The sequence below is a fragment of the Symphalangus syndactylus genome, chromosome 19 (assembly GCF_028878055.3).
Source record: "Symphalangus syndactylus isolate Jambi chromosome 19, NHGRI_mSymSyn1-v2.1_pri, whole genome shotgun sequence".
NCBI lineage: Eukaryota > Metazoa > Chordata > Mammalia > Primates > Hylobatidae > Symphalangus > Symphalangus syndactylus.
In genome coordinates, this window is record NC_072434.2 from 57634723 (window position 1) to 57655373 (window position 20651).

Below are 20651 nucleotides of genomic sequence, written 5' to 3' on the forward strand. Positions count from 1 at the left end.
ATAGTGTAAATGTGTCTGTGGCAGAGATGCTCATTCTCCTCCTCTGCTGTTTCTATTCCTCTCTTTTCCAGTACCTTCCCCCAGTGGATAGCAGGTCCAGTTCAGGGTTTGTGGGGCTGAGGAATGGTGGTGCAACTTGTTATATGAATGCAGTCTTCCAGCAGCTGTATATGCAACCTGGGCTCCCTGAGGTGATGTCCTTTTTCTGTCCTTTTTGGTGTGATAGATAATACGTGCGTTACTTGAAAATTGTTTTATAGTTTTTTATTGCTTTTGGGATTTCCTAAAACGAGACATAACTTGCGATTCTTTAGTAGCTCCTGAAATGTGTAAAGATATGTTGTGTATAATCACACATTTCTATAAAGCTGCTGTTGTAATAAGCTGCTTGTATTACAGATGGTCTTGACCTAATGTGATTTTTGAACTCCAAAGTTGTTCTTAAATTATATTCCATAAAGTTACTGACAGTTTTAGTATTTTAGAAATATATAGGGTCTACCATGAGCACTTTACAATAATATGGTAGTAGCTTATAGTAGTCAGTGGTTTTGAAAGTATTCCATGGGTACTGGGCTATGCTTATTTCCTGTAGAGATCCTGGTATTACTAGACCAGTTTTTCATAATCAGAGCTTAAGGACATGATTTGTTCATAATTACACCAGCTAGGAATTATTAAAGTTAAATATCTGCAGCATTAGAGCCATGTCCAAACATACATAACATTCTAAAAAAGCAATGTGAGTACTAACATGTACATATGTCAGAGTTTCCTGTGAAGCATTTTAAATATTTCAAGCTTGATATGTTTCTTTTCTGTGCAGTCATTACTTTCAGTGGATGATGACACAGACAATCCAGATGATAGCGTGTTTTACCAAGTGCAGTCTCTCTTTGGGCATTTAATGGAAAGCAAGCTGCAGTATTATGTACCTGAGAATTTTTGGAAGGTATTTCACCCAGTAACTCTTGAGATTTAAAGATGTTAAATATTTGGAGTTTGGCTACATTCTTTCTCTAATGGTAATGGTTTTTTGTTTTTATTAACTTTAATCTCTTGCCAAGAAACTGTAAAAGGATTTGGTATACCATTGTTGAAATTGGTACTTGGTTTCAAATCATTAGAATATTGAGAATAGTCATTCAATTCCTAGGAATTTGCTCATCTTAATTATTTTGAATATTTTTCATGATTCTTATTTTAGCTCTTTGAAATATTTGTTCATATCGTTCCCATGACCCTGTGCCAATTTCACTAATGTCTTTAAATAAAGAACACTTTTTTTTTTTTGAGACGGAGTTTCGCTCTTGTTGCCCAGGCTGGAGTGGAATGGCACGATCTTGGCTCACCGCAACCTCCACCTCCTGGGTTCAAGCGATTCTCCTGCCTCAGCCTCCCAAGTGGCTGGAATTACAGGCATGCACCCCCATGCCCGGCTAATTTTGTATTTTTAGTAGAGATGGGGTTTCTCCGCGTTGGTCAGGCTGGTATTGAACTCCCAACCTCAGGTGATCCGCCCGCCTCGGCCTCCCAGAGTGCTGGGATTACAGGCGTGAGACACCACACCCAGCCAAGAACACTATTTTTAAACATTGCTTTACAGTGTTTCACGTATTGGAGGATCACCTTGTGTTTTTCCCCATAGGTTGATCAGTTTCTAAGAGAGAAATTCTCTGTTCCATGGCCTAGATCTTACCTGGTACCCACTTCTGATTTCAGAGACTTGTTATGATTGTAGGGGGACTAGGAAAAAGGGTGGATGGCTGAATACAAGCTAGTCTCACTTCACTAGAAATGTCCACATCCTAACAGGGAACCTGGTTTTTAGAAGCATGTAAGTGCTTTTTCATGTTCCCTTTCTGCCACATTCAGAAATTGCTACTTTTCTTTTAAAAACATTTAATTTTTGTTATATAGATTTTCAAGATGTGGAATAAAGAACTTTATGTGAGAGAACAGCAGGATGCATATGAATTCTTTACTAGTCTCATTGATCAGATGGATGAATATCTCAAGGTAATAAAAGTTTTACTTTCCCTCTAACTCCCTCAAACTGTAATTATAGTATGAGAATAGTGTCTTAGAATTTGGGGTTACTATGAAACTGACAAATCAGAAATTGATTAACATAAGAACTATAATGCATTCTGTGTTTAAACATCAAAACATAACACAGTTCAATAGAATTGTATATTTTCTCTCTTTTTTCTTTTCTTTTTTTTGAGACAGAGTCTCGCTGTGTCACCCAGAGTGGAGTGCAGTGGCACAATCTCAGCTCACTGCAACTTCTACCTTCCAGGTACAAGAGATTCTTCACCTCAGCCTCCCGAGTAGCTGGGATCACAGGTGTGCACCACCACGCCCGGCTAATTTTTGTATTTTTTGGCAGAGATTGGGTTTCACCATGTTGGCCAGACTGGTCTCAAACTCCTGGCCTCCAATGATTCACCCACCTCAGTCTCCCAAAGTGCTGGGATTACAGGCGTGAGGTACCGTGCCTGGCCTAGAATTGTATATTTTCTTAATTCATCTAACGCTCAATAAAGTATGTAACTCTTAATCTCTACTACATAATAATAACCATTCCTACCTACATATTCTTTCTGTGTCTACTGAAATAATCTGGCCTCAGAAGAGTGCTGCAGTCACTGGTGAGCTGACGGCCCTGTGCAGAACAGAGAATGCTCTGGCAAAGGGGAGAAAGGAGCCAGATTAAAAAGTTACTCGTGGTGCTGTTGAAACCCAAAGCTCTCTACCTCTACCATGTAAGCCATGTGGCAGACTTCCTAAATGGTATTGCCCTCTCAGATCCCGCTGTCACTGCCAGCATTGGCCTCTCATCAGTAGGCACAATTCTTCCATTTTTAAAAGTAACTTGCAAATTGATGGCATTCTATCCACAAGAAAAAAGAAAAGATTGCCTAGAGTTGCCCCTAACTTGGTCCTTGTAGCACAGGGAGAAGGATTCGGAATCACTCTGGAGAACACTCTCTTGTCATCAGCTCTACCTGACCCATCCCTCCTCCTCCTCCTCTTCTGATCGTCTGCATCACTCTGATGGGTTTAGCCTCCCTTCATCGCAGCTGACACTACCAGAATGACGCGTTTTGTTTTGGTCCTTAAATTGCAATGTGTTAATAAAATTCTGTATACTCATAAGTTCAGGAGGCATAACTTAAAATTGTAACTTCATTCCAACAGAAAATGGGGAGAGACCAAATTTTTAAGAATACATTTCAGGGCATCTACTCTGATCAGAAGATCTGTAAAGACTGTCCTCACAGGTGAGTGAAGATAGCACTGACACAGAAAAATGATCATCCTTTTGAAGTGATTTGTCTAGTATGTTGTGAATTTTGCATTTGTTAAGAGACTTAGAACTCTCTCCCTCTCAATAGATCTATAAGTATTTAGTGACTTAAATTTCTTTGTTTTCTACTTCCAGAAGTAGAAAAAATTTCTTTGTGGGCTTAAGAAAATATTCATTGAAGTTCATAATTTTAAGCAATTCTAAATTGTCACAAAGTGGCATTTTAACTTAGTAATAGACTTTTAAAATATTGAGGGACTCCCAGATTAAAAATGTAGTTCTGTGTTCAAGCTTAGGTATTATGATAATTGAAGAGTTTTAAATTCCGTTGTTGATTGTGGGTTTTCTGTTATTTCCTAATCAGATATGAGCGTGAAGAAGCTTTCATGGCTCTCAATCTAGGAGTGACTTCTTGTCAGAGTTTGGAAATTTCTTTGGACCAATTTGTTAGAGGAGAAGTTCTAGAGGGAAGTAATGCATACTACTGTGAAAAGTGTAAAGAAAAGGTATTATGTTTGCCCTTTTTAAAAAAACAAGATTAATTTGTTATTTGCACAGTGTGTCTTTGCTTTATGTGAAATCAGTATTAAGCTCCTACTGTTATTTCCATTAGATTGTGTCATTACTTGTTTTCACATGGATCAGAAAGGCCTTCGCATTAATTACTGTGCTGTTTTATTTTCTCCATGGAGATCATTCATATTTGCTCTTTTTCCTTTTTGTTTTTAGAGAATAACAGTGAAAAGGACCTGTATTAAATCTTTACCTAGCGTCTTGGTAATTCACCTAATGAGATTTGGATTTGACTGGGAAAGCGGACGCTCCATTAAATATGATGAACAAATAAGGGTAACTTTTTTAATTCCTGAAATTTTTCACAACCATTCATTTCCTCACTTCTTTTTTTTCCTTTTTCTATTTTCGTATTCCGTCTACCATGTTAAAGCTGTAGTCTCAGCATTATGAAGAGCCCCTTATCTTAGGCAGCTGCTGCTACTGGAATAGGCAGATCTGGAAACAGTAGCCCTCATTTCTAGAAGGCATCCTAGTGATGACTATGAAGGAAAATACCTTCCTTAGGGCTCAAACCAGAGGCTACTTTAGACGTTCCCAGACTTAGCATTTCTGAGATTTTATACTTGAACTGGAGAGGTAGGTGTTCCTAGCTTAAACTAGGAAAACACATCCTCTTATTTGGATCTCACTTAACTGGGTACTGCTGTATATGTTAGTAATCAACGTTAATATGGTCTTTTTGCTTTTACGTAGTTTCCCTGGATGCTAAACATGGAGCCTTACACAGTTTCAGGAATGGCTCGCCAAGATTCTTCTTCTGAAGTTGGGGAAAATGGGCGAAGTATGGATCAGGGAGGTGGAGGATCCCCACGAAAAAAGGTTGCCCTCACAGAAAACTATGAACTTGTCGGTGTCATCGTACACAGTGGGCAGGCACACGCAGGCCACTACTATTCCTTCATTAAGGACAGGCGGTAAGGGTTTCCTGAGGCAGCACTTACTCACTTTCTGCCCACCCCTGCTCTCCGTTTTCATCCATACTCACCGCTGTGGTGCAGAGACACTGGCATTGTTCTTGACTGTGTTTCATTTTGAAGTTTTAAAGCTTAGTGCAACTGGTTTTACCCCTTCAATTTGAAAAGTTGTTTTAGAAATTGACATAATTGTTGCTACATATTTCTTAGATATTTTCAAATGGTAATCACCTGCTTTATTTGTAGACAATACATAGAGATCAATGCTAAGGATGAGGAGGTTGATTTTTTTTAACCTTATAATGTTTGATCTCTGGGCTCTAGAGGGTGTGGAAAAGGAAAGTGGTATAAATTTAATGACACAGTTATAGAAGAATTTGACCTAAATGATGAGACCCTGGAGTATGAATGCTTTGGAGGAGAATATAGACCAAAAGTTTATGATCAAAGTAAGTATTTACAAATGGATATTTTCCATTAGTTTTTTTATAGTTTTCTATAAAAATTAATAGTATTCTTTATATAAAAACATAACAGATTTTGTTATTTTTATTGTACTACTATTCTAGCAATAGAACCATGAGCAAGCTCTTTAATAACCAAAGTGAAAATGTTCAAGCTGTTTGTAAAATTGTTTTTAAATAATTTCTTACAACTACCTTGAAGGATAGGTAGGGGAGCTGGGAGTAAGTTAAAAGGATGAAATGAGCATCAAAGAGAAACTAATGAATACTGAAAATGAACCTTAAAAATAGTTTTGGAAGTAGTTATCCATTAAAATTTTCAGATTTCCTTTTCACTTATATAGAGGTGTGACTAATTAGAGAAGACATTTCTAGCACCTGTGTTTTTAAAACCATATTTATTATGCAGTGTGGCAAAGCAGTCTTTCCCTCCACAACCCCCACTCCCAGGAAGAAAGAGTATGAGGAGAAGTACAACCGAATCAGAACTTGCTATTTGATAAAAAGCTATTTTGGCGGAGACCTTAGCATTTCAGAAACCTGATTTTGAAATCTAGTGGTATTTCTAAATTTTTAGCTGTATTGGATTCACTGTATTAGATTTTGATACCATGCCATTATAGTTATACATCTTATGGTGGTAACCTTTAAGAGTTGGATATAGTATTGTCAGAATTTACCTAGATTTTGGCCGATCTTGGCAGAAATGATTAAGTGAGGCCAGTTATCCCATCTTGTGCCACAGAACATATTTTTAAATGTCACTTGCTATTTGCTTACATTTAGACCTCCCTAGGATACTTACCTTCTTTCTCATACTCCAATACCATACTGCTCCCTTATTCCTTGCCCCTGCCTATATCACTTCCAAGTGAGAGATCCAGCTTAGGCCCAGAACTGAAGTATCCTGACTTCCATGCTAAGCAGTACTCTAAAGACATTCACATTTCACTTATACTTTGCATTTTACAAATTTAGGAAGTAGTTAACTACTTGCTGGAATAATGGGCCCTTTGTTTTAGATTGTCAAGACAAGAAAAACTTTTATTTACAGATGTCTTTCTTAATGTCTTGTTATAAAGCAAACCCATACACTGATGTGCGCCGAAGATACTGGAATGCCTATATGCTTTTCTACCAAAGGGTGTCTGATCAGAACTCCCCAGTATTACCAAAGAAAAGTCGAGTCAGTGTTGTACGGCAGGAAGCTGAGGATCTCTCTCTGTAAGTGTCTCTTCCATCTAATTTGCTGTGTGATTTCTGTGGTGATGATGTGGTCTGTGACAATGTACTACTTGAGATTTTAAAGATAATTAGCTAAGCTGGAGAGAAATTCTAAAAAGAATTCCAAAAAGAAAATAAATCCCTTATTGCTTCCTGGTTATTTTCTTGGCAAGAAGTTGTTACATATTTAGAAACATGCACGTAAGTTATTTCATTCTAAAATTGAAGTGTTTTGTTTTTTGTTTTTTTGAGACAGAGTGGTCTCACTCTGTCACCCAGGCTGGAATGCAGTGGCATGATCATAGCTCAGTGCCGCCTCGACCTCCCAGGCTGAAGCGAACCTTCCACCTCAGCCTCCTGAATAGCTGGGACCACAGGCGAGGGGCACCAGGCCCAGATATTTGGTTTGTCTGTTTTTTGTAAAGATGAGTTCTCCCAATGTTGCCCAGGCTGGTCTGGAACTCCTGGGCTCAAGCAATCCTCCCACCTAGGCCTCCCAAAGTGCTGGGATTATAGGCATAAGTCACCACACCTGGACTTTTTTTTTTTTTTTTTAATATTAGCAGCATTTGTTGAATACACTTTTTGTCCAAAGCATAGTACTATGCCAACACTGTCAGAATGTTGTCGTTTTTTAAAGGTCCTGTCGTCAGTGAATTTGCCTTTTCATATATTGGGTCAGGAAAGTGTTTACTTTTTCATGTGAGAAATATGACTATATGTGTTTTATTAAATTTGAAAACTTGGTTCAATACTTTGTTCTTACAAGACTTTGATGTGTGGCTCTAAGATAAGTTTATTTCACTGCTTTTTAATGGCTGGGAAAAATACCTCACAATAATATGTAGGAAGAATTCATTTTGTGCTTACTAAATGTTAAATCTCATATGCCACTTAAGTAAAAATTTGTGTTAAATTTGCCCTGCACTATTTTATCTTCTATAATGTCAATCAGTTCTCCCAACTAATTAGAAAGTGTTGCATTTTTAATTTCTTAATTGATACATTATGATTGTATATATTCATGTGGTACAGTTTTATGTTTTGATACATGTATAATAATCAAATAGTCTAATACCCTGTTTATGTGAATTTGGCGTCTTAGTATCTACTGAAAAAATAGCCACTTTATACTAGACAGAGTTTTCTGATTCTGTCTCTTAGGTCAGCTCCATCTTCACCAGAAATTTCACCTCAGTCATCTCCTCGGCCCCACAGGCCTAACAATGACCGGCTGTCTATTCTTACCAAGCTGGTTAAAAAAGGCGAGAAGAAAGGACTGTTTGTGGAGAAAATGCCTGCTCGAATATACCAGGTAAGAACCATATAAAAAATTCTAAGGGGGAATATCCACGTGGACATCAAAATGTATCCAGTAGGTCCAGAAGTACTCCTGCTGGATTAGTCGTACCACTGGTGCTACATCATCTTACACACTTGTCTCATGAACCTTTTATGCCATGCCACAGTGGGGGCCATAGAGCTAGAGCCATAGAGTGCTAAGAACACAAGTATGAATACACACTCAGGATTGGCAGGCACAATCACTGACCTGTGTGAGTGTGAGATGTCACAAATAAACAGAGTTGTGGGGAGTGGGCAGTAAAGAAATCGTGTTGCCGAAATAAACTTATTTTGTCTGGAGAGAAAAACAAGTTAAGGTTCATAACCTTTGAGTAGGACCAATAAGAATGATTGGCCATTATTTATTGAACACCTACTATGTGCTACGTGCTTTAAGCAAATCTTTAATTTGTAAAAGATTATTGTGCAGTATCAGGTTTTATTCTCATTTTTTGGATGGAAAAACAGGTTCAGAAAAGAAGAAGTATGTGCCAGTGTCACAGGGCAAGGATCTAAATTCAGAACTGTCTACTCAGTCCAGACTTTATACACTAATCAAAAGCTCAGTAGCTAGAACAAGAGAATTTGAGAAAAATATCAAGTCTTACATTAAGAAAGAAAGAGAATTAAGCCATCTGACACAAAGGAAGCATGGAGTTGGTTGTGCTTGGGAGAGCTCTGTTCGTCCCCGTCTACCTAAAATACCAAGTTAGAATTCATTTGTCCTTCACATGGCAATTTACCTGAATTTCCCAAAAGGGTATGGTTTAATGAATAATAGTTCGTATAACATCTTACATGTCAAAGGAAGGTTTTCTCTCTCCTCTTTTAAAAGTTCAAAACTTGAGAAAGGGGAATTATAAATTATAATTCACTTTTTATAAGTGCTTTTTACCTATATTTTTACCTATCATTAGAAATTTCCTTCACATATTGAATATTTTTCCATTTCATAAAAATAATTATTAATCTTCTTTTGTAGATGGTGAGAGATGAGAACCTCAAGTTTATGAAGAATAGAGATGTGTACAGTAGTGATTATTTCAGTTTTGTTTTGTCTTTAGCTTCGTTGAATGCTGTAAGTAACTAATTGGATTGTTAGAAATAAGAAAGGGTTACAATTAAATATGTTTTAGCTAAAGCATTCAGTGATTCATCCTCAATCTCAGTAGTTAGCATTCAGATTAGACGCAAAAAGGTTTTCCCGTAAATGTAGCCCGTATTGGGTAATATTAAAATGCAGGCAGCATTCTGAATGTATAATGTAGATGGTGGGGAGATGTGAGTTTCCCACATACCGGCTTTCTAAAGTGCCCTTGTTTAGATTTGTAAAAGAGAATCTTAGAATAGCTATAACTGTGGGCTCATGTCAATGGATACTGGGCTTTGTGGAGATTCCTAATTTGTAATAAAATATTACAAGACTAAAGATTAACTTTCAACTACTTTTCCTTGAGTACCATGATTATAATTTGCCAATAAGGGAAAACAACATTCTTAGTCTCTTGATAACATCCTGTGGTCTAACAACTATTCTGAGAGGATTTCATAAAAGAAATGAAGAAGATGTCTTTTCTTAACCTTTTTTAAAATTTAAATGGAACTTTTTTATAATGAACTGGCAAGATTCTTATTAGTATTTAACTTTATCATGTGTGTATATCATATTCATATATATTGTGTGTATCATAATTTAGTTCATAACAATGTGTAATAATCTATAAAACTTCGGTGAAAAATATCCTCTTTCATGTTCCCCTCTCTTAGACTAAATTAAAGCATCCATATTATCCTTGCATGGCAAAGGTGAGCTTACAGCTTGCTATTCAATTCCTTTTTCAAACTTATCTACGGACAAAGAAGAAACTCAGGTGAGAAGTGATATGTTTTGATAATCTGGTGTGACAGAGGGCACTGGTGAATTCAATTGAAGTTGAATTTATAATTTTAAAATATTGTGAAAGTAGCTACCTAATTTTATTCAGAGGACTAAGACATGGTCTCTAGCTTTTAGAAACTTCTAATCTAATGGAAAGAATAGATCAAACAAAAGAGAAATACCTAAAAAGAGAATTTATACCAAGGCATAAATTCCGTACGTCTTGGAATTGGGCAAAATCATATCCAGATAAGGAGATTAGAGTAGGCTTTAAGACACTGATGTTCTCAGAGGGTTTCAAAAGGCAAAACAGAGAAACACGGAGGGCTCATTTTAGGCAGAAAGGAAAGCCTGAGTAACAGACAAGACTTGGCCTGGGGAACCATGAGTGACTAATTGTGTTTTAGTAGGACGTGTGAGAGATTCCTGGAGCTGAGGCTGAATGTTGGGTTTAGAACTCACCAAGTGCCCTTAGTACCAGAGCAGGGAGTTTGGGCTGTGTTTGGTGGGAGATCATGAAAGGTTTTTGAACAGGAAGTTTTTGAACAGACTAATGCCTTAGAACAACAGTCTCCAATATTTTTAGCAACAGGGACTGGTTTCGTGGAAGACAATTTTTCCACAAAAGGGAGGGTTGGGGGGACAATTAGATTCTCATAGGGAATGCACAGCCTAGATCCCTCACATGTGCAGTTCACAATAGGGTTCATGCTCCTGTGAGAATCTAATGCTGCCACTGATCTGACAGGAAGTGGAGCTCAGGCTGTAATGCTCACTGGCACATCACTTACCTCCTGCTGTGTGGCCCTGTTCCTAGCAGGTCCCAGACCAGTACTAGTCCGTGGCCCAGGGGTTGGGGACCTCTGCCTTAGAAACTTTATAGACATTGACTGTATCTTATTCATTGGTTTTATGGGTTTTTTTGGTTTTTTGAGGCGGAGTCTCACTCTGTTGCCCAGACTGGAGTGCAGTGGCGCAATCTCGACTCACTGCAACCTCTGCGTCCCGGATTCAAGCGATTCTTCTATCTCAGCCTCCCAAGTAGCTGGGATTACAGGCGTGCGCCACCACACCCGACTAATTTTTGTAGTTTTAGTAGAGACGGGGTTTTGCCGTGTTGGCCGAACTACTCTTGAACTCCCAACCTCAGGTGATTCGCCTGCCTTGGCCTCCCAAAGTGCAGAGATTACAGGCATGAGCCACTGTGCCTGGCCTTGTCATTGGTTTTTATCTTCGGCACCTGGTAAGGTGCCTGCACATTATAGCTTCTGGATAAGTCGTTGTTCTGTGAATAAATGAGTGAAGAATGAAGAGTATTGAGCAGTGGTTTGTAGAATATACCTAGAGTAAGGGGAGACCCAGGGTGAGGAGACCAGTTAGAGTTAAAAGACCCTTAAGTTCCCAGTCTTTTCCCGCTCACTAGCAAAGTGAGCTTCTCCAAGTATGGAGAGGTTTTTGGACAGATTTTGCAGTCAAGAAACTCTTCAGAAAAAATATGTAGTGACAACTTCATTTTTATGTATAATAATCAAAGATGTATTAAGTGATCTCAGCCTTTATTATTTGAAAAAGAAAAAATAATGTATTCCTTTCTTTTAATGTCTGGCATAGGATTAACTAAGGACACTTGGTCACTTTTGTTTGTGAAATTTGTTCATGCTCTTTACACATTGCACACTATTTCTATTTTGTTTATATGGCCATTTTACACAATGATCATTTTGGGACATTGGGGGACGTAAGGGAGGTGTTATGAGGGCATGGGTAGAATAGTCATTATACCTTTTTTCTGCCTGAATATTTTTTTTTGTTCCATAAGGTAGGCTATTAATGATTTTAGCAATAAAGCATAAAAATGTCAATGTAAGCTATTCTGAAAGTGGACATTTTGTGAGTGTAAATTAATTGAACAAAATGCTATAGTTCAGGCCTTTTTTCCAATTCGAGTCGTTTGATGCAGATGCAGAAGGAAGTTAAAGTCTAAGACTTAAGCTTCTTTACATGTTTTTGTTTGTGGGGAAAGATGAGCCACACCACAAGGAGCCAAGGAATGCAAAGCACTGGCTTCCAGAGTACACTGAGCCATGGTAGTGGGCAGTCATTAAGTATCTCTTATCCCTCCACTCTACCCACGATAGACAGACAAAGAGACATTCATAGATAGAAATGATAAGAACCAACAAGAGTGCACTGCATGGGGTCATTGGCTGGGCTCATGCTCCTAACATTGCTGTATCTGCTTTTTTTTAAAGGGTTGATACCGAAGAATGGATTGCTACCATTGAAGCATTGCTTTCAAAAAGTTTTGATGCTTGTCAGTGGTTAGTTGAATATTTTATTAGTTCTGAAGGACGAGAATTGATAAAGTAAGTGTTGGAGTCTTTTAATTAAAAGAAATTTGTGTCTCTTCCAGTGATTTAGAGCTGAAGTTTCTTATAACCCTTTTTATTTCAACTTGAAATTATTTTTCTGCTTAAAGTCTATTTTAAACTCTCTTCACTGAAACAGTGAGGAAATTATTCAGGTCACTCCAAAATAATCTCAGACAAGTATTCAGTGACCACAAGAAGAGCCTGTGAGGCAGATCGCCTGCCAGGTACTCATAGGCACGTGGGTCTTAAACCCCTGCTATGGCTCAAGGGGGTCAGAGATGCAAGTCTCTTCCCTCAGGGACTCGGAATCTGGTGGAAAGAGAGAAACAATCCCAGATTACCACACATTTCACAATATTGTCTAACTGTGTTTGGATTCTGACTAAAAAATTATTTTTCAAAAATCTACTGGTAGGCCAGGCACAGTGGCTCGCTCCTGTAATCCCTGCACTTTGGGAGGCCAAGGCGGGCAGACCATGAGGTCAAGAGATCAAGACCATCCTGGCCAACATGGTGAAACCCCATTTCTACTAAAAATACAAAAAATTAGCTGGGCGTGGTTGTGGGCACCTATAGTCCCAGCTACTTGGGAGGCTGAGGCAGGAGAATCGCTTGAACCCAGGAGGCAGAGGTTGCAGTGAGCTGAGATCGCGTCACTGCACTCCAGCCTGGTGACAGAGCGAGACTCCACTCAAAAAAAAAAAAAAAAACTCCTGGTAGTATATTACCTATGATAGTACATCTACCTATGTACCTGAAATTTAAAGAAAAATTTGCTTTTCTGGCAGAAATTCAGAATGCTCCAATCACTATGAATGTTTATACTTTACTTCTAATCATCCTCATCAAGTCAACTTCTCCTGTCCTTGGAAGTTCAACATTTATGTGGGGTTCCACCAAGCACTGCCGTGGTCTCTGGTGTCCCGTCTCCTCTATTCCCAGTGGGCTCCTCTTTCACTCTGCCTCAGCTGTGCCCACTCCTTGCTGCTCGACTTCATTGAGAAAGTACAGATTATCAAATGAGCATTTCCTACGCCAACCACAGATGCCGCACACCTGCCAGAGTCTGTTCCCGCTTGCCCTTTCCTCTCTTTATTGTGGAGGAAGTATCCTCTCTTCTTTCAAAATGAATCTCTCTACATGTGCACACCTTCTCAAGGAAGTTGACCCTTTAATTATCTCTTAATTCCTGCATCTTTACTTTCTAGACTTTTCTATCACTTCTGTCACTTCTGCCAGCATACAAATATGCTCTGTTTTGTCTCAAAACAAACACACAACAGGGAATTCAGAAACGCAAGTCTCTTCCCACAAGGCGCGCACAGTCTGGTGGTAAGTTAGAGATCTTTTCAGAACTGCCGATCCCTGATCCTCTTCCTCTGTAGGTCTGAGGTCCAAACATTTATTTGCCTACTTGATATCTGCACTTTTCCCTCCAATCTATTTCATTCAGCAACAGAACTGTTCTTTTTCAAACAAATTAGATCACATTACCTCTCTGGTTAAAAATTCTTCAGCGGAATCCTATTGCACTCAGAATAAAATCCAAGATTTTCGCCATTACCCACAAGGCCTTGCTTGATCTGGTTGTTGTCCTTCCAGGCTTTCCTTGACTCACTCCCTGCTTGTCAGGCTTTAGCCATACTGGCTCATTGGTTCCTTGAACCTGCCGAGCTTATTTTCCTGCCTCAGGGTCCTTGCACCTGTTATTCCTTATCTGGAACACTGTCCTCCCCTCTTCACATAGTAAGTGGCTTCTCCTTCAGACACCAGCGTGAATAGCATTTGCTCTGAGAGGCTGCTCCCAGTCACCCAGTCTAACGGATGTTGCCTGCTAGTCTGCTCCCTTGTTTTCTGCCTATCTCCTGCACTACATCTTCAGCTTCTTGAGGGCAGAAGCCAGGTTCAGTTCATTCCCTACTAGACACAAAGAGGCTGGCAAATAGCAAGCACTCAAATACTTATTCATGCATGCATGCATATATCCATATAATTCATAAAAAGAGTCAGTAAGCATTTCTTTGAAGTGCTGTGTGCTGTACGCCTGTCCCTTTAGAGTTTGCATTAGAGATAACCATTTTTCTAGTTTGATTCCAAAATGTCTTTCCAACAGGACTCCTGAGCATTGTGCAAGCATTAGAATGTTATAGAAACATCATCCATTTGGAAGGAACATAGCAAATATTTTATTCATTCCCTTATATCCAAGCAGACTTGCTTTTAAATATCTCCGGAGAAACTGTAACATCCTTTGGGTAGTATGTTTGGTTTCTTAGTATTCCTAATGCTCAGGAATCCCAGTGAATTACTTCTGCATTCTTCCTGATGGAGTTTATTATAGTTTGTTTCTTTCTTTATAAAGACCAATTACTCATCACTATCAACTGCTGTGATTTCGTGTTTGAAGAATTAATGATCTTTTTTTTCTAATTACTTCTTTATAATTTTTAAGATAGGTTGTCATTTTTACAAGTAAAAAATAAGTATATATACTATACTCATATTTTAGTAACTTTAAACATGAAGAGGTGTTGTCTTTTAGATCAGCCCCTTGGTGTAGTCTTCTTTTAAGGCAATTCTTTAAACATAATTATAATCGTAAAAAAATTAATTCATAGTAAATATTGCTTACAGATTGATCTAAAGATTCAAACTACTAACATGAAGGATACTTTACATTTTTTAAGAGCCTTTTATTGTGGAAATGTTGAAACACACACGGAATTAGGCAGAATGAGCCCTCTCCTGTACCCAGACCCCAGGCAAGTTGTCGACATTTGCCTGTCTTGCCTTAGCTATCTCAGCTCTCACACAGGATACCCACATGCAGGCTTTTTTTTCTCTCTGAAGTATTTTAAATTGCAGACATTATATCATTTCACAATAAATTTTTAGCACGTATCTGAAGGTAAAGTTCACCTCTAACAGTAAAGTTAAAAATAATGTAAGTACTTTACTATTATCACACCAACAAAATTAATATAATTCCTTCATATCACCTTATATCTAGTCCATGTTCAGATTTCCTCTAAAGGTCTCAGAAGTGTCATTTTACCATTGAGTTTGCACAAATCAGGATCCAATGAGGTCCACACATGGCCTTTGCTTTCTGTGTCTCTTAAGGCTCTTCTGACCATCAGTCATTCCTTTGTCCCCCTGCCCCTCATATGCTGTGCCATTTGTTTGAGGAGTAGACTGTTTGCTCTGTAGAGCTCCCCATATTCTGGATCTGTTTGCATCCTCTGGGTATTCCCTCCAAGAGAATTGTACCTGAGTCTGATTGTACCTCTAGAGCTGAACATTATGGGAGTACTTGTTATCTTTTAAACTTTCTTATAGTTGCCACTTGGAATCTTAGTGAATTTTGAAAGAGCCTTGTCAGCTGATAGGTGGCATTTCAGTTAGCAGGAATAAGCAGAAGTGAAGTGACCTTGGAAAGCTCCACTTGGCCTGTAAGCGCTAACACTGTCAGGAGACTCTACTTTGGTTTCTTGGCTATTAGGTGGGACCTGTCTTGGGAAGGTTGAGGTTGTGGAAATGTATCTTGCTTTCTCACACCACCTTTCTCTTTCTTTCAGGATTTTCTTACTGGAGTGCAGTGTGAGAGAAGTACGAGTTGCTGTGGCCACCATTCTGGAGAAAACCCTAGACAGTGCCTTGTTTTATCAGGATAAGGTCGGTCTTGTTTTTAAAACGTTATTTATACACTGTGTTTTTACCAAATGTTTTAAATTGCAGGTAATAAGAAAGAGCCTAGGATTGGAGTCTGGTAATTTTGCCACATAAATACACCTTCTGTGAACTGATTTTTGGTACATGCCAGGGAGAAGGCATTCTGTCCCTTCCTCCTCACATCCCAAACACCAGGGTAGGCCAGGAATTCAGGCCTGCTTTGGTCTGCGTTGGGATTTTCTCTCTAGAAACACTCCCTTTTCAGAGTCCTTTCTCAAGAATTTGTATTAGATCTCTCTGAACTGAGACTAATCTGTGTCTAGAGACTCATCTAGGCCAGCAGACATTTTGAGCCACCTCTGGCTTTGTCTCTTTCCTCATAAGCTATTTTCCTGATCTAAACCTGCAGCTGGCAACCAAACCAAATAGTGCCATTCATCCAGGGGCATTAAGTCCTTACAGGTACAGCAGTTACTTCCCAAGTTTGCTGTTTCAAACAGCTGACACTACATGGAAAACTTTGAAAAATGTTATTTTCACAACAGATTGGCTTCTTATAAACATTAGCTGGAGGCATTGTGCCTCAATGAACTAAATACAGATTCTAGGAATTACTGCTTCAAATGCAGATGTTGGCTTTGCTGTGTAACTTTGAGCAAGTCCTTTAAGGAGGATGTTGATCCAGATACAGTGCCTGCCACCCAAGCACTTAGTTCCATGAACAAGGCAGTCAGATATGCCCTTTAGGAAGGTCCTCAAAGACTGTATCTCAATTCTGGGAATCATTAGGAAGTTGAGGTTTACTGTAAGGCAGTGGTTTTGATCAGCTTAAATAGCAGAACCATTTTTTAAACAAAATCCTACCTGGATGCAGAATATAGAATACAAGCCATAGGAGCTGCTGAGGACAGTTCAAATGCCATTGCTCCATTCCCTGTGGAAGTTTCTAAGATGCGTCAAGAATCCTTAACATAAGGACCATATCACTCTCCTCCTTCCTCCCATGTACCAACCCAAACAAAGGATAAAGGCAGAGTTAGTGCAGCCTCCCTAGAGATGGGGTCCGGCCATAGCATATTACCCACCAGCCTCTAAAGGCAGGACAGCTGGTGGCAGAAAGAGAAGGGAATGGCGGCCATACACTTGGAAGCCATTTGCTCAGTGAATTCTGTCTGATGCCCAGCTGATGGATTTTCATGTCTATTTCCCCCCCTTCCTCCATAAATGGAAATGGTGCCTCTTGCCACCCACTTTATCTTGTAAAGTACTTTGAAAATGAAGTGCTATGTAAATGCTACATTTTACTGTATTTATAATGGGTGTGACAGGATGGATTGGAATATTGCAGAAGTATGAATACCATCTTCAGAGGAAACGAACTAATGAGAGTAGTAAGCCTGGTCTTAAATCTAGATCACAGATGAATTTCTAGGGACTTGTCCAAAAACAGTTGGGGTGGGAGGGAAAGAAGAAGCAATGTCATAACCAAAATGGTTTCTAAACAAATAAAATGTTTTTCAAAGCTTTCCATGAGGCGTCAGCGGGCTCTCAAGTAAGTTCACGGCTGAGTCGATATCACCGTTGTCATTCTGTCAGGCTGTTGCTCTCCATTTGCTCCATCGGCTTGGTTTCCAGCCCCTATGCCTGTGTCTGTGTTTTTTATTCTTTGCATCTGTGATTATGTGAAGAAGTAACGTAGTGGAGGGAGGGATTCAGAAATGTCTTCCCTAAACACCCCACGTTTTTTTAAGAGACAGAGAGATACTGGCTCTGGAGAAAATGTGACTCGGTGGTAGAATCATGCCCTTGACTCTGAAATCTAGGAACTGAAACTAAGCTTTGCTTTTAATTATTGCTATGGTACCAATCTTTCTCTGGAAGGTAAAATGCTCTTCAAAGCATAAGTCCATCTGAATCTGAGACTGAATTGTATCAATCAGACTTTCCTTTTGTTCTTATGGTGGTTTACCTCAAATTAATCCTGTTATAAATGTCTGTGTTATGTTCTTTTTCTTCATGTAATTTTATCTTTCCTCTAACCAGTTAAAAAGCCTTCATCAGTTACTGGAGGTACTACTTGCCCTGTTGGACAAAGACGTCCCAGAAAATTGTAAAAACTGTGCTCAGTACTTTTTCCTGTTCAACACTTTTGTACAAAAGGTAAATAATTTTTTTCCTAATATCTTTTCCTAATACAGAAGATTTATATTCTAAAAAATTTTTAGACTGGTTAGCAAAGTTCTATATGGTATGTTTTTTATGGTGTTTCTTCCTAAAAATCTTGTGAATTATATTACTTGTAAGAATTCTGATGAGGTGGGTGTAGTTACTCATTGATAGCAGTAGGAGTCTGCATTAAAACTAGGGGTTAATTGTTTAGTAGTTATTGTGAAGCAATGTGAGGCTCAGGAGTTTTTTTAATTAGATTTTAACAAGTACTGTCTATATGGAAATAATATTCTTAAAAAATATATTGACTCGTTAAAAACTTTCCATTTAGCTGTGTTTTTAAAACCAATTTTTGTGCGGATAGAAATATAATTTGTTATTCTCAATATCTTGTGACAGCAAGGAATTAGGGCTGGAGATCTTCTTCTGAGGCATTCGGCTCTGCGGCACATGATCAGCTTCCTCCTGGGGGCCAAGCGGCAAAACAGTCAGGTGAGGACTACTTTCACAGCCCTAGTGGAGTGGCTGTGGTTTTCATAGCCACTGTGTTTCTTTTTGTAGGTAAAGTCTAAGTACTAGTACCATAGAGACTTGAAAATTCTTTGGAGTTAAACCATTTTGACAACTTCTTCATAGAATTTATTAATAACCCATGGAAATTTCTAACTAGTGACAAAGTCATAAGAGGGAAAGATGGATTCTGACTGGGGAGGGGGTTTCAAAACCTTTAAGGAATAGGTGGTATTGGGGTCTTCTACTTCCTCTCTGGGGCAGTGAACAAGGCTGTCTTGGTGGTGGTTCTTTTAAGTCAGATGCTGAAAACACAGCCAGAATCCAAATGCAAAGTTGTGCTGTTATAAACTGAATGATAGTGCAGATATAATACTCTTGTTCAAATGAAAAGGAAGTTGTTTGGGTTTTTTTGTTTGTTGTTTGTTTGAGACAAGGTCTCACTCTGTCACCAGGTTTGCTGTCACCCAGATTGGAGCACAGTGGTGTGATCAGGGGTCACTGCAGCCTAGACCTTCTGGGTTTAAGTGATCCTCCCTCCTCAGCCCCTTGGTAGCTGGGACTACAGGCACATGCCACCATGCCTGGCTAATTTTTGTATTTTGTATAGAAACAGGATTTCACCATGTTGCCCAAACTGGTCTCGAACTCCTGGGCTCAAGTGATCTGCCCACCTCGGCTTACGTGGGTTGTTTTGTTAGAATAGTGTTGAATATGTCCAAAACCAGCTCTCCTGTTTGAAATTGCTTTATTGCAGTGTTTCTCCCATCCATTGTATTTCTTTTATTTGATAGATTCAAAATACATGAAATGCTAACATGCAGTGGTAATAAGTACTATTTATGGAGTACTTATTATGTACTCGATACTACTGGTCACTTTGTGGTGGTATACTTTTGATACTCACAGTTCAGCAAAATTAAGCGGCTTCATCCCCATTCTCAGGCAAGGAGTAAAGCTCAGAGATGATAAGTAAGTTGTCCAAGGTCACAAAGCTAATGCATTGGTGGAGCAGGGATTCAGACCCAGCTCTGCTGGTGTCAAAGCCAGAGCCTTTTCCCCTGTGTGTAAACACATTACACAGGCATTTTTCCTTTCCTGCTAAGGGAGACAGATTTTCAGCTTAGGCTTCCTCTCAGCTTTCTCTTGAGTGTTAAAAAATAAGTACTGACAGCATTATGTGCTCTGTGTGTGGATACTATGTTGAGATTTACCATATCCGTTTTCCACTTCAAGCTCTTCCATATGCAAGGCCCCATTGTCACTAGCAATTGATTTAAATTCACTGTAATTCAGCTGCACATATAATTAATACTATTTTGCATTTATGGAGCACATTTCTACTTTTGAAAACATTTCACTTTTATTTTGAAAACATTTTCACTTAATATTTCATTTGGTCCCCAAAATCACAAAGTAGGCAGAATAGGGAGGTGGCAGGTAGCCTTACCTCTGCCAGTACATGAAGAACTCAAGACACTGTTGTGGTGAAGAACTCACTCACATTATACGGCACAGTGAGTGGTAGAGGCAGGACCAGACCTGCAGATCTCCAGCCTCAGAGTTTTTCCCATTATACTGAGGCGCATTGTAAGCACTCAGTACCTACAGTGAATCCATAAAGGGACTGGTTTTAGAATATGAGTTAATATAACCCTTTGAGCTGGCTTAAAACCTGTGATTTTTTGTACCTTGACCTCTTCTATCAAGCACTGAGAAATAATTAAAGCCCGGAATATTATGAACCAGCAAACCCTGTCCCTTCCTCTTCATATTATTTCTGATGACAACACTAACAGCCACTTTATCTTCCCTGATGACAGATACGTCGATGGAGTTCAGCACAAGCACGAGAATTTGGGAATCTTCACAATACAGTGGCATTACTTGTTTTGCATTCAGATGTGTCATCCCAAAGGAATGTTGGTAAGTTTAACATATCTTAGAATGAAGAGATACTGAATTTGTCTAGCTTGGGCAGTAATTATATTAGCAATTAAATGAATGTCTCTTGTTTCTCATTCGACTACTTGCTAGTTGAGGTGCACTTAAAATTTTTGTTTTAATTCATGTTAAACTTTATAATATTTTACTAGTTTGCCGTAAGAGAAAGTGAGTCATCGTTTATTTGGGGGAGGTGAGAGGGTATATAAGTATTTTTTTTAAAACAACTCTTTAGGATTAAAAGCTAATTCAGAGCTCATTTATCACCTT

At 38.8% G+C, this 20651-nt stretch overlaps 1 protein-coding gene across 4 annotated transcripts in view; it reads left to right on the forward strand.

Moving 5' to 3' along the window:
• The window catches only part of USP24 (ubiquitin specific peptidase 24), a 148363-nt gene that overhangs the window by 113031 nt on the left and 14681 nt on the right, over nt 1-20651 (forward strand). For 3 of the 4 annotated variants that reach the window (XM_055235279.2, XM_055235280.2, XM_055235281.2), the window contains exons 43-59: nt 72-191; nt 827-952; nt 1921-2019; nt 3205-3287; nt 3678-3819; nt 4043-4162; nt 4583-4803; nt 5128-5252; nt 6350-6491; nt 7656-7806; nt 8818-8913; nt 9603-9706; nt 11967-12080; nt 15665-15761; nt 17802-17918; nt 18327-18419; nt 20261-20363. In XM_055235279.2, coding sequence (XP_055091254.1) covers nt 72-191; nt 827-952; nt 1921-2019; nt 3205-3287; nt 3678-3819; nt 4043-4162; nt 4583-4803; nt 5128-5252; nt 6350-6491; nt 7656-7806; nt 8818-8913; nt 9603-9706; nt 11967-12080; nt 15665-15761; nt 17802-17918; nt 18327-18419; nt 20261-20363 — 2053 coding nt within the window. Of the gene's footprint in view, nt 1-71; nt 192-826; nt 953-1920; nt 2020-3204; nt 3288-3677; nt 3820-4042; nt 4163-4582; nt 4804-5127; nt 5253-6349; nt 6492-7655; nt 7807-8817; nt 8914-9602; nt 9707-11966; nt 12081-15664; nt 15762-17281; nt 17311-17801; nt 17919-18326; nt 18420-20260; nt 20364-20651 lie in introns of those variants that run through there. The other variant, XM_063613890.1, reaches the window with a different exon arrangement.